The sequence below is a fragment of the Diadema setosum genome, chromosome 21, assembly GCF_964275005.1.
Source record: "Diadema setosum chromosome 21, eeDiaSeto1, whole genome shotgun sequence".
Lineage (NCBI taxonomy): Eukaryota > Metazoa > Echinodermata > Echinoidea > Diadematoida > Diadematidae > Diadema > Diadema setosum.
The window spans coordinates 4,413,425-4,433,382 of record NC_092705.1 but is presented as its reverse complement, the minus strand read 5'-3'; the positions used below and the strand labels follow the sequence as shown (position 1 = coordinate 4,433,382).

The following is a 19,958-nucleotide window of genomic DNA, read 5'->3' as shown; positions in this document are numbered from 1 at the left end:
ATTTGAATTAGATTTTAAACAAATCAAAGAAAGTACAGATTAGATACCCACGAATAAGAAATGCTTGTAGACTGCTGTACGTCCCTCGAATAAAAATGTTGTCACTATGAAATTGTGAACTACACAGTGAGGAAATATATTTAAGAAAGAAGGATATCGTAGAAAAAAGAAATCCGACATCAACGGCTGCAAAATCAATAGAAATGATAGAAATGTTGAGTGCAGCTTACGAAGGAAATATCTGAGTTTGGTTTTGAGGAGCTATAATGTTTACCGAGAAAGTCATGAGAATTCTCATACTTTGATGTCTGCCCCAAACCATGTAGGTCCTATTCTTATCTATCTGTTTGTACGGGAATGTGTTCGAATGTTTATTTTTTATTTGAAATGTTGAGCAGATGGGTAATTCGTGTACTCGAGTATATTATGTGAAAATGCAGCATGATGTGGGTGAATGTAAGTGATTGTTTATGTGTGGTGTGTGTGTGTGTATGGGGGGGGGGGACTGTGAAAGATGCCAAAATGTACATATATCATTGAGCGTTCATCAAGTTTCTGCCTTTGATAGCCAGGGTTACATAAAACGAACGTGGTTTTAGGACTAAGTGTCAGTAACATTGTATGCAATAACTATTGAAAGGCAAATCTCATTCTTCAAGAACGTCAGGACGACGTTAAGCTGAATTGTATATGATTACTACCACGTCGCATTATAAAGATGATTCATATTATGAAAAAGGCTTGATTGAGTTTAATTTATATAATTTTTGTATGAAATCCGGCAACCATTATAAAATTGAAACCACGAAATTATCTCTATCATCATGGCAATAATGAGTCAACATTATCACCTGGACGACCAATACCTATTACAACACTCCATTGTAGAAAGAAAATAACTTTTTTTTTTCATTTCTGTCTCCCTTTGTCTGTTATATATATATATATATATATATGTATATATATGTATATATATATATATATATATATATATATATATATATACATATATATATATATGTATATATATATATATATATACATATATATATGTATGTATATATATATATATATACATATATATATGTATGTATATATATATATACATATATATATATATATATATATGTATATATATATATATGTATATATATATATGTGTATATATATATATATATGTATATATATATATATATATATATATATATATATACATATACATATATATATATATATATATATATATATATATATATATATATATATACATACATATAACCAGAGTAAGGAGGCGGTAGACGTTGCTTTGAATCCTCACAAGTGATTTTACTTCAAGCTTTCGGCCTTTCTGCCCTTTGTCAAGACTGAGGACAAATCGGACAAAATGTACAAAACATGGATATCATATACAAAAAATAATGATGATCAAAGCAATAGTGAAAATAATAACGACTGTGATAGAGGCAGAGACGGAAGAGAGTAAATACACGGATGGGAGTGTACATATGCATCAATCTTACATAATATAACTTGCATACATACAATCACAAACAAACATACATGATATTACATGTATAAGCATTTACAAATACGTATGACTATTGACATCTGCGCACACACATGTACATATAGATACGGATATGTACGCACAAACACACGTGTGAATCTCCTCGCGTATGTCAAAGCAGGCAACCATATAAACAATAACGGCAATTAAATAAAATCATAATAGTAATTAAATCAAGGAGTGTATGTATAAATAAGCGGAACATAGGCACATACAAAAAAGGAAGAACAGAGCACAGTCATAAGTAGCGTTCTTAACCGGACATAAGTGTATAATAATGTGTTTGACAGCATTCAAGGTTACAGGAAGGGAAGAACAGAATCTATAAATACATACGGTGTGAGATGTACACTTCACATTAGTCCCGGTTACATACCGGCAGTCAATTGGCAGCCGGTTGTGGGGAACCGAAGCATTCTAGTGGTATTGGAGAAAAAATAAAAACGGGGGTGGGCTAATGGACAACTGAACATAGTGACAACACTGAATATTCGGAACATTTAGAGTTATTCTAAATAAATGGTGAAAATGAAAAAAAGGTGCTGATTGTTACTTACTGTAGTGGTGGTTGGAGTTTGGCCTGCTAAGGTGAGGTGTTGTGTGTGGGCTAGGAGGGCAGCTCAGTGAGGTTGTGTTAGATTGATGCATATATACACTCCCAACCGTGTATTTACTCTCTGCCGTCTCTGCCTCTATCACAGTCGTTATTATGTGCACTATTGCTTTGATCATCATTATTTTTTTGTATATGATATTCATGTTTTGTATTTTGTCCGATTTGTCCTCAGTCTTGACAAAGAGCAGAAAGCCCGAAAGCTTGAAGTAAAATCACTTGTGAGGATTTAAAGCAACGTCTACCGCCTCCTTACTCTCGTTATACACACTCCTAAAAGATGCAACGACCCAGGGGTTCAGTAGCTGAAGACACACACACACACACACACACACACACGCACACACACACACACACACACACACACACACATATTCCGTTCCCCACAAACACAAACTTCTACACCACTTGCATGACTTGATCCACAAGAATTCGAGAAACGTTCTTAAGAGCTTGCCTCCAGAAATCATTAGGTGATTTGCCATTATGGAAATGAAATGGACGTTGAGAAATCGATCTGAGTGACAATACAGAACTTTTAATAAGCTTTTAGAGTGCTTTTCACATACCACTCACGCACACAAAACAGCACCGCTTATGCGATCTCAATAACTGTGGTTAATGGAAGTCTGTCTCATCCCCCCCCCCCCCCCGTCAGTGAATATTGGACAGGTATTGAAGCCGTCGCTCCAGCTAATAATAATCAATCTGTCAAGCATGTCAATAACAGGATAATGGTGTTTGCCCCAAATCTCGACTCGACCGAAGTGGTTGGTACAGATCCCTGCATTTCGTGCCTGTCCGGCTGCACGTCTTTTGTGTTCGCGTGTGTTTGTGTGTTACGCATATTTAGCAGACAGCGTATGCATATAACAGTATTTGGCTTGAATACCTATTCGTTCTTGTGATTGTTTTGGATCCTCACTGTAATTTCTCGGTGATTAGTGTTCACCATGAAAGGTCTGCACCATGTAGAAAGTCAATGTACGAAACGGATGTAATAATGGTCCAATATTGAAGACCTAGCTCTTCTTGAACACAAATCAAGGGGTTGGCGAAACTTTGCTACGTGATCAGCTCTGACCGGAATGTTTCAAGGTACGTACGTCAGATAAGTATCATGCAGTTGTTGGGTTTCTTTTTCAGTGCGTGTTCGCTTGTAGACAGCTTTGCGGATATTCTTCGATTGTTCCTACACAATAATACAGCATACTTTCTTTCATGTGCGCCCTCTTTTATTGTGTGCAGGTAAACGATATTCCGTACACACTTCTGCGTCAAACTCAGCACACAATATCATGTCGATTATGCCAACCAGTCTGACCTTTATAGGTCCTATATAACATGAGCTCTCGGGGAAAAATTCAAATAATGCATGGGCGTGTCAAATTATTTGTTGCTCAAAGCGACAAATCAATTCATATCAGTCGTACCTATGAACCACAATACACATCACAACAGTCATAGCTGTTGTAATTGTATGATCTACGTGTGCCGGAAGGTATTACGAAGTTAGAGTTCAAATATCTCTGTAAATTTTGATGGCAAGTTATACAAAGTATATGCCTACTTTACTCACGGTGGCTGCACTGTGGCTTAGTGGGTAAGACTCTTCACCTTAATTCAATGAAGGTCTTGAGTTCGAATCCCGTCTAGTGCCAAGATATTGTTACTATTTCGATATTGTTACTGTCTCGACCCAGGTGTGACAAGGAATACCCGTCATTGTTAGGGTAATCATAATGGCGGGGCCCTCTGGTAGATCAGTGGTAACACTGTACAGGCTACCATTGATGAAGAAGACCATGATATCATTACCATTACCATTATCATTTTGCGATAAGAACCTTGCAATAAATTCAAGGGATAGGGCGTGTGCTTATACTTGTATATCACTCTGAAGGCGCGTCATAAGCACCAAATACATGTGGATAGAAAACGAAATTTGTTCACAGTCAAAATACCAACGTAAAAGCCTCAAATGCCCATGTGGTACCTGGGAATTGCAGACCATATCTCAACTATGGAATTCTTGCGTGGGGTAACGCATCCAAATATTTGCTGGATTCGCTTTTTCTTCTTCAGAAGCTATAGCGATCAGAATTATTAACCATGCCGGGTATTCATCTCACACAAACGCTTTATTCCAGAAAAATAAACTTTTGAAAATGACCGATTTGTTTCATTATAACTTTTTAAATTTTTTTTAATGTATAAATTTTCCTCAAAAGATCTTCCTGATGTTTTTTTTTTTTCACAGATGTTCATAAGAAACAATTCTGTCCACCAGTATCCAACTCGCCAAAGTGAGGCTTTTCACCTTCCACGCACTCGAAAAATTTTCGCTAAAAACACAATATTATGTATACAGGTCCAAAATATTGGAATGATCTCCCAGCAGAAGTTACAAGCTGTTTGTCATTATCATCCTTTAAGCGTAAACTCAGACAGCATGTATTGAATAGTTACAACACACAAGTGCACTAACATTCCTTTTTATCATGCTCATGGATGTTTTGCTATACTGCTCGGTTGTTGCCATATGAACAGACTTATGCATATAGATGTAGCTACATGCTCTCTCAAATTCGTGCCTATCGGTGCTTTCCTTTCACTTCTAGTATAAGACCCTCGGTCGCGTCACATACCGTCATAGTTTCTCCTTCTTTCTTTTTTCATGCGGCATTGCAGTTGGCTGGTATATCACATATAGGAATTGTTGAATCATGTCTTCCATTTTCCTACACTTTCCCCGTGTCTTTTCAATGGAAGCCGGAATGTTAAAACCATAAAATTATGTTCGCATTCAATTTATCACTCCCCTGTCAAAACTGCTATTAGAGCAACTGCTATATAGTGTGCAGCATGTGGTTACTTGTTCTCATTTATCATAATTAATTATGTGAGAAGAATCTTCTCTACCCCCGAGTATTATTGTCATTCTCTTTTGTTTATTCTTTAGTTTGGTCTTTAGTTGTACCCGTGCTCCTCATCCTGTTCTTCACACTTATAGGCTTTTGTTGGGACCTACACTCAACAAGCTTTGCTTTTTAGTAGTAGGTTCCATCGTACTAGTATTTCTCTTTAGCATTCTTTTTGATTGAAAATGACACATCGACCGCTATGTACTATGTTTGTATTTCTTTTTGTATATATCCAAGCTGGACATTCTGTATTATTATATTTTGTTATATTTTATGTATTTTCCATCTAGAAATACGAAAATGAAATTGAAATTGAAATTGAAATTGAAATTGAAATACATTAAGACAATGCATGAATATTTCACAACCTGCAAAAGAAAAAAAATTATGTGCACTCGAAATGCAACAAGTACTGACAATAAAACCAAGGTTGTAGAAAACACAAAAGAGAGCATAATGACCGTTCAGCATGATTAGCAAACTGGCAGACAAGCCTTAAATGTAAACCACTGACAAAAGCAAAGGCTATACAGATGATTGTGAAGCGAGTCGCATCTATCAATTTAGCCCAAGTGACAGGAAGTAATTTCGAAGTGGAGAGCAAATCAAACAGCAGCTTTACTCGTCATAATTACTCCCAGTCAGTAGTCCTCACTTAGAATCCACTTTTATAGTTTTTGAAATGACTAAAACAAGAGTCATATGAATTCAAAGAAGCCGTGTACACGTAGTGGAAGTTTCGTCAAAATCAAATCTGATTTTCACCAAATAGTAATTGATTTGATATTCACGTATGCATAATCATTATTACACAAGGGGGCGGGGGGCATTGACCCTCGACCCAACCGAACGAGCACTCTCCCCTCCCCCTCCCCCTGCCCCCCCCCCCCCAATCCGGGAAGGTCCTTGCTATTAAGATGAAAGGAGATGAAATGAAATCAGTAAGTCATCTCAAGAATTTTCCAGAGTGAATTCATCTTTTAATACATACTTCAATAAGGGACAATTATGGTGTGGCTTTTTGCCCCCTTCTTACTTCTGTTTCTTAATGGTGTTAATACGATGTTGAATGTTGGATAAATAATTGTATATCAAGAACGTCAGTATGTCAAAGATAAAGACCGATGTGTTTACCATCACAATTCCCTTTATAATCAAGTTTAAAAGTAAGCCTCGTATACTTGCTTTTTCGGAAATGGAATTTGAAATACATAAAAAAAAAAATCACGTATGACCACGATGACGACGGCAGTTACATTCACTTGGAGGATTCATTAAAGGAGTAAAAAACTAAAGTTTTATGATTTTTCCCTCTATACCCACACTTCTGCCGTTGATAATGTTAAGGTCAGTAACCATGGAAACGCTCTCATCGCTGAACCAGTCTCTGACAAGTGAATACATCATGAACTGCTCCTACGCCTTCCTGGGTCAGTGTAGTCTTACCATCTCCATCTCTCGAGTCCTCTTCCCTCTCACACTCGTCGTCATCGTCCTCGGCATCACCGCCAACGTTCTCGTGCTCATCGCCATCCTCGCGTATCCAGAGATGCGAACTATCCCCAACGTCTACATTGTCAATCTTGCTGTCACTGACATTCTTTTTCTGGTCTTCGTCGCCGGCTCGAACAGCTACGAGTACTACAGGGGAGCCTTTCAGCCTGAGAGGTTCACCACGGCCTTGTCGACATACGTGTACTACATGGAACTGGTAAGCTTTCAAGAAGAAAATTTGACATTCATTCTGTTAAAGCACAGTTGTGCGCTATGATATTATTAAGTTTGCTTTATTACCCACTGCTATCATCGGCAATCAGTTGTACCTAAGAGACTTTTGGTAGAGTGAAGAAGATTAAAAGAGATATATTAACGAGTTGATTCTTTTGATACGTTTGCGTGTGTTTTTATGTTCTGCACATATCATTTACAACCTGTACACTGTGTTTGCTTAATACATTACACATCAAGAAAATTCAATAATATGCATTTATATAACAATAGACGTTCGAGAGTATCTGTTTGTTCGTTTGTTTGTTTGTTTGTTTTTTTTTTTGTCTACTGTAGCAAAACATAAACTGCAACATGTTCGGAAAATCACTGTTTTTTTCTGCTTTTGTTTCATTCATTGCTATCACATGTACCTCTATAGCCAGCTCATTCGCAGCTTTCGTTTCCTCGCAGGTGACTGCAATGGCCACAGTGCTGATGCTTACGGCTCTGACCATCGATCGATTCCTTGCGATAGTGTACCCTCTTCGATCGCGATGTCGGACGAAAAAACGCGCCATCATCATCTGCCTCCTCGTTTGGTTATGTAAGTGTCGATTTCTATGAACAAACCATTATGGGGGGAGAATTTACTGTCCCAGCAGTGCAAACTTCCTCGCACGCTGTTCATTAGTTTTAAAATAAATGCTAGTTCGGACACACATGTTTTTTTTTTTTGTCTCTAATATCTCATTAATCATGTTTATACATATACTAATAGGCCTTCTGATATTTCCCAAGAATGAAAACCAAACGATGATCTGTTACGGATGACGACCATCGCAATATCAGGACTACGAAATGATTTCAACAACATGATGGCAGTTGGTGTTGATACAAATGAAGATGTACACAAAAACATGAAATAGTAGACCTACTGGGAGAAGTTCCGATAATTTTGTGATCTTTTTAGACGACGTACTGATTATAGTGAGCATGTTTGAAAAACAAACGTCCTGGATTGGGTATAGGGCCTACAGAATAAATCACAAGATCAAAGGAAAGTCGTTTCATGACATGATACTTTAATGTGAGTCTATGACTGTCAGGGCAATGTGTTGCAAATGTAGTACTACAAGTGCGTCTGTATTTTTCATTTCGATCTCCAGTATCGTTTGGTATCGGAGGGTTCTATTTCGGAGCAGAGATTGAAGGCGACATGTTAGAATCATGGAAGGAACCCAACGCCAAATATCTGGTGACAGCTGGAACAGTTATCATTTACGTCATTCCAGTCGCAGTCATCCTCGTCTGCTACGTGGCCATTCTACGTGTGGTGTGGTTGAAACGACTCAGCGATGAAAACGCCACGGCCGAGACGCGCCTAAGACGGACGCGCCAAAAGAATGCCGTCTTGCGCGCGTCCGTCTTCATCGTACTAGTGTTCATAGTCATCCAAGGACTATATAACGCTGTCTTTCTTTGGATAACATATGGCGGATCGCGCAACGTTCATCCCGCCACTGTAGTGATCATATTCACAGTGGCTCAGAGTTTGCTACACTTGAATAGCCTTATAAACCCTTTTTTATACGCGCTCTCTCACGAGCGTTTTTACCGCAACATTTGCCACGCCCTCTGTTACGTATGTGTCGTCTGTCGCCGGCAGCGGGAAAAGAGAACCAACTCGACTATTGCCAATGTAGATTCAAAGAACAGCCGACTGCCTGACCGCCAACCAGAGCCAGTGAAAGGCGCGTTTTTCCCGTCACACAATATCAACAGCGAAGAACACTCCACTAAGTTGTGAATTTAATCAAGTTAATGTTGTTAGCACAGGATCATTGTGATTAGTCAAATGTGGAAGGATTCGGATGTCGTAGGTCTACCAATAACTGGATGGTTGCTTTGCCCATGGAGAGTCACCTTGTGTTTGTCATTAATTACTTTTCTCCGACTGCGAAGGACACTGCGTCCGTGTCGTGCTCTACTGATTCATTTGATCTGACAGATTTTAGGATTAATTTTCTTCCGAATTAAATTTCAGAAAAAAGGCATTTTCATTTGGAGATATGCTTGCAGGTCAATATGAGAACGATAAAGCAATCCCATCACAACCTCATCAAGTTTGCGTATTCCGTTTCCACAATGATATAACACCACCGTTTTACTGAAGACATGCTTGTTCCTTTCCAATCTAATGCTTGATTCTCATAACACGAATGTACTTTTATGATATTCAAAGAGGTGAACGTGAAATATGAATATGCTTTGGCCAGTAAGTGACCCTGGATTACATTTTAGCATTGCGCAATTTGTATGAAATACGTGATCATGTGTCAAATATGTCTCATGCTTGATGTGTTTGTAAGAGTAGGCCTACGTGTACGTGTTTTACAGTCACAAGCGGCGATGACCTTTGACCTCATAGAAATGTAATCACGATTCGAATTGACCCGATGCAATCTTGAGATGCAACAGGTTGCTTGACTCTACGAATCCTACCTCAAAGGGAAATGCTTCTAAAAATCTGATCGATTTGTTATCTATTGTACAAAAACGCGATATCAGAATTGTAAATCATACTGGAAATTGATTATCCCACACGAATGAACTTTTAATGAGTAGCAAAATCTTGAAAATTTCTGGGTTTTTTTTTTCTATTGCAACGTTAGCCTGTTTGTGTTTCAGTTTTCAACTGGCCAATTTACGCAGGCCCCATCATATTTCTCGCATTATGACCATAGCTCAACTCTGATGTATAAAAACTTGTGTTTATACAAGACAAACTTTTATGTTTTGTATAATTTTTGAATTGTATAATTGTAATTTTTGTGTTATTTGTGAGAAATATGAAAATAAATTGAAACTGAAATTGAAAATATCCGCTTTACGGATGAGGCATTCCGGCCATTTCGTGGGCTCACGTCACGACACTCCTTTGCAACCCAACTCGTGGGGTGGATGACTCGTGGGCAGTGTGATTCGTGGGCCGTATGACTAATGGGTTGTATCATTGGTCGGTGTGTAGCTCGTGACGTGCAAAATGTATATATATATATATATATATATATATATATATATATATACGTGAACAATGTATGCCCGCGGAAAAAATAGCTTTAAAAACATATTACATAATCAGCCATCATTTATATTCAAAATTATCATCATCATCAGAGTAATCTGCTATTGTCAGTAAATGGGCCTATACATACTTTTATTACTTCCAAATAACTATATAAGGAAACACTCCTAGAACGAATGATATTATTCAAAATCAGAATAGATAAGCCTTCATGTTTGAAATAATGCCCGTCAATTACTGTGTGTTCAGCTTGATGACATGCACTCATGTTCCTCTTCATATAAACCCAAGCTAGGTTGAACTCCACAAATATAACAATAAATTCCCATCCTATTTTGAATTAGAACTCGGGTCCCTTTAGCAACTGCGGATTTGCGTGATTGTCTCAGCCACCACATTGCTCGTGTGAGATATTATTTCTGCGAATCTGCAATTAAAAGTGATTCTGTTGTTGCATTCTTCTTATCGCTTTCAAACTACTTTTCCTTTTCACTTCTTCACCTCACCATATGGTAGATTAAAGATTTGATGTGTACTCTTAATTTCTCACACTAGGCACAGTTTTCTAGCAGTTTTCGCGATCGGTGTCTGCCGGGGGAGGGTGTGCTGCAACATCGTCGTTCCGATTGTCACAAACCTCGACAAGCACTAAATACAACAGGATTCTCGGCACGCTCGAGACGATTGGCTAAAGAAGAGACAAGATGTACATTACTCCACACGACAGGATAGTCATATGAGACCAAACAAAACTTAATGCCAGAACTGAATGAAACAATATTATTGAACATAATTCATGTGAAATGAAGACGCAAAAGTGATGTTTCCGCTATCGGAACTAATGTAGTCTCAGTCATGTCTCTCCGATTATGGGTTTGTACTTGCTTTGAATATTTGTTTCTTTTCTTTTTTTTTTAATCTGGTATGGCAACGGGGGTTTTATCTCAAGTTGACCAGCGGGACGCTAGAATTTACAGGGCAGGGACATGCGGGGGGGGGGGGGGGTGAGTCATCGTCGTACCCTGTGCTGCCACACCGTTTTGAAATCAGTACTAGTGTATACGTCTAATATCGTGCCGTAAAACAAGTAAAATTGCTATCACTCTGTTTGAGATGACACCATGCAACTATGCAATTCGAATTAACCCTATAAAGCCCAAGCTATTTTGACCCCTTCCAGGCCCAAGGAGGGGGGGGGGGGGGGGCACATTGTGCCCCCTATATAACTTCTTTATTATATGATGTATGGCCGTCATATTTGGCACATGGGTAGAGCAACTCATACTCTACATGACCCAACATTTGAAATTTCTCAGGGTCATCCACTGAGGGCGCTATTTACCAAAATATACAGAAATACATAGGAAATACGCTAAAATCATGTATTTTTATTTTTACTTTTTATCCCCAGTATATATGTTTTTATTTCATATCAATCATTTTCATATTTACCAAAAAGGAAAAGCAAGTCAACCTTCACTATTTGTTATGGTTGAAATTTCTCAAGGTCAACATGTGGGGGCGCTACTCGTTACAATATAAAGAAATATATGAAACCTATGATGTATTACTTGGAATGGGTACATATATTGGTATCACATTTCATATTTCCAAAATATTGAAATTTTGAGTTTGCAGATTGATAATATGATAAAAAATAATATTACAGGCAAAGGTTGTGTGAAGATAACACAAAATAAAAGGGTAGTCTTTGGAAAATGCTGTATTTTCAATTATTTCTATTACATGTATATCTATTGTTTGATGCCTATGTTATATAAAAAATAAAGGAAATAGTAAGAAGACCACTTCAGGGTAATTCACAACCATAATTACTTCACATTTTTGTCCTTCAGCAAATTACAGCCAAGAAAACCCCCATTTCATCCATTATTATATTGTTAAGTGAAATTGGAACAGAAAATCATTCAAAATCTGACTGACATGGTTGTCAGTTTACGGTTGCCATGGCAACCAGCAATATCGGACATAGCTAAATTATATATTAAAATATTTGCAATAAGATTTTAGGAAAAGTCACCAAATTTGGTTGAAATCGAGTAAAGGGTGTAGGAGTGGCAAACGAAAATGTGGTGGGGGGGCACAATGTGCCCCCCCCCCCTTGGGCTTTATAGGGTTAAAGCAACTTTGATAATAGTCGTAAACTGTATTGTTACACTATAACTATGCCTATTAATTGTTGCCCAAACAGTTTTACAATCTGATGTTTAAAAGTATGGAAAACACAAGGAAATATCGCAGCAAAGATTTGGGCAAACGCTTGATCTTTCTTTAGATCTTTAGATCCATCTAATAGTGAAGTAGGTTAAGAAGCATACTTTTAATTTTTTTTTATATACTGAACTAAAGATGTATGATTGATATATTTTGTCAACTTTCTTTTTTTTTTCGACAACCAAAATCAGCGTTTCCCACGAATATCACCTTCATTTCATTTCATTTCATTTCATTTTTTATTTCATTTCCGGCCAAACCATATAATATGACATTGCATATACACAAAGTCAGTACAAAGTAACTTTTACATGTCCAAATGAAATTTAAATACACGTCTTTTGTTTACATGAAACAAAAAACATATTTTGATAGAAGAAGTACAAGGACAAAATGTGACTGAATCATAACAAAGAAAAGGTCGGAAATGGAGGGGACTGCTAAAAAGCCAAGCTTGTAGAATGCAGTCACCTCGGAGTCGCTTTATAATAGTAATACACGAGACATTTTAACATAATCCACGGGAACCAGAACACAAAAACGGGTACGCACTCAAACGCACACACATATAACACAGTAACAAAGCAGCTCTCTTACATACACGTGGAAAGGATAAAAAGGAGATAGAAAGGGACAGGAAGACAGAGGGAAGGGCGAAGGAGGAGAGTATTGGGGGTCGATGCAGGACACAGGAAGTTGTCTTCATATGAATGATATAACATAATGGTTATGAAATAAAGTAAACAAAATAAAGGCGTTAGCAGCAAGAGATATCAGTTAGGAGCTTTCAGAATGCAAATCCCCAGTAATATAAGAATTAACAAGCATTTTCTTTAATTTTAAAGTAAAAGTGTTGAAACTTAGAGATTCTTTTATACTGCTGTCAAGGGAATTCCAGAGGTTAGGTCCAGCGAAGGAGAATATAGACTTTGCAAAAATTGTCCTAAACAGTGGTAAATGGAATTCATTGGTTTGTCTAGTGGGGTATGAATGTACAGTTTTATTTTGGATAAACATAGAGTCAAACACCAAAGGAAGGGAGTGATTTATTAGTTTGTACATAAACTGACCTAAATTCAAACAATATAAATCCTTAATTTTCAAAATACTATTTTGATGAAACAAGTCATTAGTATGACATCTCCACGATTCTCTACAAGTGATACGAAGAGCTTTTTTCTGCAATAATGATATTCTTTCTAAATATGAGGAGTAAGTGTTGCCCCAGGCGAGAATGCCATAGTTCAGATAGGGTAAGATCAAAGATGAATATAACATTAACAAAACATTTTTCGGAAAATAGAATTTAACTTTATTGATAACACCCACATTTCTAGAAATTGTGCGGCAAATTGAATCGATATGCAAATTCCAGGTGAGCTTATTATCAAGAGTCAAACCTAAAAATTTAATTGAAGAAACTTCTTCTATGGCTATATTGTCCAAATAAATATTCTGAGATAACTTTTCTAAAGAATTACTGAAAAGCATACATTAAGTTTTTTGAAGATTAATTGACAATTTGTTAGCTGTAGTCCAATGAAGTAACTTTTTTATCTCGATGTTCATAGCATCGATCAAATACACTGGATCAGAGCTAGAAAGGAACACATTTGTATCATCAGCAAATAATAAAAAGGAAAGAATACTTGATGAATTTATGATATCATTGATGTAAACCACAAATAAAAGTGGACCAAGTAAACTTCCTTGCGGTACACCACAAGTGATATCATGCATAGCAGATTTGTGACCATTAATATAACAAATTGTTTGCGATTGGTAAGGTAACTCCTGAACCACTCCAAGGCCATGCCACGAATACCATAATGAGATAATTTGTAAAGGAGTATTTTGTGGTCAATGGTATCGAAGGCCTTGGAGAAGTCCAGGAACACACCTATAGTATGATGATAATTATCAATGGCTTTGGAGACTTTGTCTAGGAAAGTAAGAACTACATGGGATGTGTTGTGTTGTTGCCGGAAACCAAATTGATTATTTGAAATAATCTTATGCTTATTGAGAAAATCCAAGAGTCTAAAATGTACAACTTTTTCTAATGATTTAGAGATAATGGATAACAAAGATATTGGTCTATAATTACTGATGTCTTCCCTATCCCCTTTCTTAAAAATTGGAATAACCTTAGATACTTTCATTTCCTCGGGGACAACACCATTACTTAAAGACAAATTAAACACATGAACCAAAGGATCCACAATGCAGTTTATAATGTGTTTTAAAAGAACATTATCAATGTTATCATAACCAACACTTTTTTTACTCTTTAAATTCTGAACTATATCAATTAGTTCATTCCGGTGAGTGGGAGCAAAAAAAAAAAAAAAAAAAACAGGAGCTGGAATCGACAAATAACTTTTGGGACTTGGGAATCTTTCTAGCAAAACTATTTCCTATTTGTGAAAAATATTGATTAAAAACATCAGCTATAGACCTTGGGTCAACAATAATAAGATCATTATGTTTGATTGTAGTAATACGGGATGTTGGTTTGTTTCTATTAATGGCAGAATCAATGACTTTCCAAGTATTTTGGATATCATGTTTAAAATAATGTATCTGGTCACTGAAATATTTTCGCTTTGCACAACGCAAAATTTGAGTGAGAACATTCTTGTATGAAATATATTTATGACGAGATTCCTCAGTGTGTTTAATTTTATCAGCATAATACAAATTATTTTTTCGGTTAATTGACCGCAGCAAAGACTTCGATATCCACGGAAGTCTCGGGGATCTTTTATAATTGCTATTATTTTTCTTAACTAAAGGAACATACTCGTCTAAGAGTGAATTCAATTTTCTCATGAATAAATCATAAGCATTATTTGGGTCCTCAGCATCATATACCTCAGACCAATCTACTTCATTAAGGCCATTTTGCAACCTAGCTACATTATCGGGGGTAATTTTTCGAAAATACATTGCAGAGGAATTCAGATTGCGTTTGCGATTATAAGGAATATGGGTAAATATGGGGTAATGGTCGGACAAATTTGATAAAACAATGCCAGAAAAGGGTAAGGGGTTAATATTGCAAAATATGTTGTCAATTAGAGTTGCTGAGTGATCAGTTACTCGAGTTGGCTTTGTTATAAGGGGTAAAAAGGATGAGGACATCATAATATCTAATAAATTCTGAGCTGAGTTTAATGTCTGAAACTTAGATAAATCTATGTTAAAATCTCCCATAATATAACAATCTTTATTGTTGAAAATTGGACTTTGCAGTAATGATTGCAAATAACTAAAAAAACCTTGCATCTCAGAATTAGGGGGTCGATAAATAACTAATACAAGTATATTCCTAGAACAAGGCACGTTAACTTCAATAAAGAGTGATTCTACAGCTTCACTCATGCAGTTCAATCCACTGTGAATAATGTAATCAAGGTCTTTCTTTACGTATAGGGCAACTCCTCCGCCTTTCTTGTGCTGACGACTGTTTTCTGTGAAATCATAACCGGGAAGAGAGAACGTAGGGACAGAAGTCGGACTGATCCATGTTTCGCTCAGTCCAATTACAGAGAAAGATGATTTATGAATGTCATTCATAAAACAGCAAAAATTATCGAAATTACGATTCAAACTCCTTATATTGAGTTGCATCAAGGAAAAACTTTGAGATAGTTCAGTTAGAGCTTTGAATTGATTAATTGTAAAATATTCAGAACTAAGATATTGTTCATTATTATCTTCACCAAAAGCTACACTTTTAATATGAGAATTAAAATCATAATTTGCTTGGAAATATTTACTGTCGGATTCATTCATTGCATGAGATACCGAGCCATGATTAAACATATCAAAAAAATCTTCATTGTTTAGAGAGTGAAAAGGAAAATTCACAACCTGTGACGTACTATCCATCATAAATAAATGAAATTACAATATTCGCTGGTGGTAAGAACAAAGGTACATTCAAGTGTACGAGGCAAAGACCCAGAGAGAAGAGCAGAAGAAGCAGGGGCAGAAGTGTAAGTGATATACGGAATGCAAGAGAGCGGCGCATCGACATTTTGAACTCACAATACAATACTAGACAAACACACGAAAAAAATAAACGAAACAAGGAATACATGTTACATAATGGTAGGAGTAGAAGCTATGAATATAAACTATATACACACTCGACATAGAAGGAACTGCCGCCACTCGCTAAAATTGATGAATGTCTGGAGGGTACAAATGCAGTGGAATACACTGGAATGTAATGTAAGCACTGTGATACAATACTCAAGTCTGTGACTTACAGACCATGGAATTAACTAGGTGTTATATAATAACTGCGGAGCAGTAGTAAAACGTGGGTAGAGAGAAAAAAAAAAAAACCACACAGATAATTAAAATGATCAGTGAAGACGATTTATATCCCCGTCCCGAGTGTTGCTTTAGAGTAGGTGATGTCATGAGGGCAATGACGTTAATACCAAATACACCGAATTTAACCTTCATACCTTAAATGGTCTATTTAAATACAAAGATGAGTGGTTACCATGGCAACACATTTTCGTTATACTAACACATTGGTGTCTTGCAAAACTACACTTCTAAATCATAATACATACTAAATTTGACTTGAATTGCTTGAATACTGTAGGTGACACATTATACAGTCATCCTGCTATATTTACGTATTCAAGTGCATGCCTTATGATGAAGAGTAGCAATATACATGTACAATATCATGACATACGAATTGGCTTTAGCTTGAACGATGGGTGTGAAACAATACTTTTCAATTATTCATAACTCTCATTAGGCAGTTAATTAAAGAGAGTGGAGAAGATAAAGAACCCAGTTGGTTACCTGCATTTCGCCTCAAACTATCTGAATCACAGAAATTAACTGAGTAATGTATATTATCTGCAATATTGGAATGTGGGTAGAAAGTTAAAAAAAAGCAATTATCTCTACACACAGACACCGGTAAATAAAGGTACTGTAGCTGTAACTGCGGAATGCCATCTTGGAGGAAGTATAGTTCAATCACAAGCATTTGGAGTAATAAAAAATGAAAATAAAAAATCGGTTATAGCCCTAACAAGCTCACGGGTATGAAACAAATAAGCCTAATGTTTATACGATGTATTTTAAAAAGACAGTGCCGAGGGAAATTGTCGCAGTGACAGTGCGCCAGGAAAGAAGACTACCCAGTCAATCAGTCAATCAGATTATTTCGGTATAATACCAAAATACCAAAACATGAATTAGCAAGGAAAACATAACAACAAAAGAAAAGTATTGCAACTGATTGACAAATTGCCCTACATCGACGTAAATAAGCACTGAATTGATCAGTGTTTTAGTTGTAGCCATGATAAAAAATCATGGGTGTACATACTCGAGCAGGATTCGAACCTACGACCTCCTGATCACCGGACAGGCGTCATCTCCACTAGACCACCGAGCTTTCGCCCGACAGCAAGTGTTGGTTCTAATCCTTATAGCATGCAGCGGGTACTGCTTTGTTATTCAAATGTATGAAATTCTTCCGTCGAGATGTTTTCATTGCAACTGATTGACAAATTGCCCTACATCGACGTAAATAAGCAAATTGCAATGAAAACATCTCGACGGAAGAATTTCATACATTTGAATAACAAAGCAGTACCCGCTGCATGCTATAAGGATTAGAACCAACACTTGCTGTCGGGCGAAAGCTCGGTGGTCTAGTGGAGATGACGCCTGTCCGGTGATCAGGAGGTCGTAGGTTCGAATCCTGCTCGAGTATGTACGCCCATGATTTTTTATCATGGCTACAACTAAAACACTGATCAATTCAGTGCTTATTTACGTCGATGTAGGGCAATTTGTCAATCAGTTGCAATGAAAACATCTCGACGGAAGAATTTCATACATTTGAATAACAAAGCAGTACCCGCTGCATGCTATAAGGATTAGAACCAACACTTGCTGTCGGGCGAAAGCTCGGTGGTCTAGTGGAGATGACGCCTGTCCGGTGATCAGGAGGTCGTAGGTTCGAATCCTGCTCGAGTATGTACGCCCATGATTTTTTATCATGGCTACAACTAAAACACTGATCAATTCAGTGCTTATTTACGTCGATGTAGGGCAATTTGTCAATCAGTTGCAATGAAAACATCTCGACGGAAGAATTTCATACATTTGAATAACAAAGCAGTACCCGCTGCATGCTATAAGGATTAGAACCAACACTTGCTGTCGGGCGAAAGCTCGGTGGTCTAGTGGAGATGACGCCTGTCCGGTGATCAGGAGGTCGTAGGTTCGAATCCTGCTCGAGTATGTACGCCCATGATTTTTTATCATGGCTACAACTAAAACACTGATCAATTCAGTGCTTATTTACGTCGATGTAGGGCAATTTGTCAATCAGTTGCAATGAAAACATCTCGACGGAAGAATTTCATACATTTGAATAACAAAGCAGTACCCGCTGCATGCTATAAGGATTAGAACCAACACTTGCTGTCGGGCGAAAGCTCGGTGGTCTAGTGGAGATGACGCCTGTCCGGTGATCAGGAGGTCGTAGGTTCGAATCCTGCTCGAGTATGTACGCCCATGATTTTTTATCATGGCTACAACTAAAACACTGATCAATTCAGTGCTTATTTACGTCGATGTAGGGCAATTTGTCAATCAGTTGCAATGAAAACATCTCGACGGAAGAATTTCATACATTTGAATAACAAAGCAGTACCCGCTGCATGCTATAAGGATTAGAACCAACACTTGCTGTCGGGCGAAAGCTCGGTGGTCTAGTGGAGATGACGCCTGTCCGGTGATCAGGAGGTCGTAGGTTCGAATCCTGCTCGAGTATGTACGCCCATGATTTTTTATCATGGCTACAACTAAAACACTGATCAATTCAGTGCTTATTTACGTCGATGTAGGGCAATTTGTCAATCAGTTGCAATGAAAACATCTCGACGGAAGAATTTCATATATTTGAATAACAAAGCAGTACCCGCTGCATGCTATAAGGATTAGAACCAACACTTGCTGTCGGGCGAAAGCTCGGTGGTCTAGTGGAGATGACGCCTGTCCGGTGATCAGGAGGTCGTAGGTTCGAATCCTGCTCGAGTATGTACGCCCATGATTTTTTATCATGGCTACAACTAAAACACTGATCAATTCAGTGCTTATTTACGTCGATGTAGGGCAATTTGTCAATCAGTTGCAATGAAAACATCTCGACGGAAGAATTTCATACATTTGAATAAAAGAAAAGTAACTGTCCTTTATACCACAAGGTGTAAAAGAGGATAACATTGGGCGATGTAGTACAGGTCATAGATGAAAACAAGACGACATTTAAAACCTTAAAGACTTGCACGGAAAAAAAAGATGTCCAATTTACGAATGGTGATGTTCAATCGATGCATAAGCTGATTGTCGGGCATATAAGAGAAAAACACGTGGTACAAGTGTAGTGCATATCCCCTCAAGCTGGCCGGTATGACAGGGGAATACACCGAATAATGAAAACAAAATTCTGATATTCGAAACTGTTATTGCGATGCAGATGAAATATGGGAACAACTCGTGTGGTTTTAGCATTTGTTTCCGTATGTACATCAGTGGTAAATAAAGAGTTGTTCATAACAATTGCAGCTGCACTAATTAATGTCTAAGAAATGGATCGACTCAGGAAACGAATTACAGACAGGTGCTTAGTGAAGATCTACATGCATGCATATTGTATGTCTACATGCATACAATATGATATGTAACAGAAAGCATGCATCCGTGTTATCAATCCAAATTTCACAGCTTCAAATTTTATGTCAAAATATAATGAGGAAAAACTTTACTTCC

General features: G+C 37.3%; 1 protein-coding gene across 1 annotated transcript in view; it reads left to right on the top strand.

Moving 5' to 3' along the window:
• The first annotated feature begins 3,247 nt into the window (after positions 1-3,247).
• Positions 3,248-19,958, top strand: part of LOC140244827 (somatostatin receptor type 5-like) — an 18,061-nt gene continuing 1,350 nt past the window's right edge. Inside the window, exons 1-4 of the mRNA XM_072324440.1 lie at positions 3,248-3,278; positions 6,452-6,815; positions 7,286-7,418; positions 7,981-8,617. Of these exons, the coding sequence (XP_072180541.1) occupies positions 6,462-6,815; positions 7,286-7,418; positions 7,981-8,617 (1,124 nt within the window). The 5' untranslated portion in view covers positions 3,248-3,278; positions 6,452-6,461. The remainder of the gene's footprint in view (positions 3,279-6,451; positions 6,816-7,285; positions 7,419-7,980; positions 8,618-19,958) is intronic.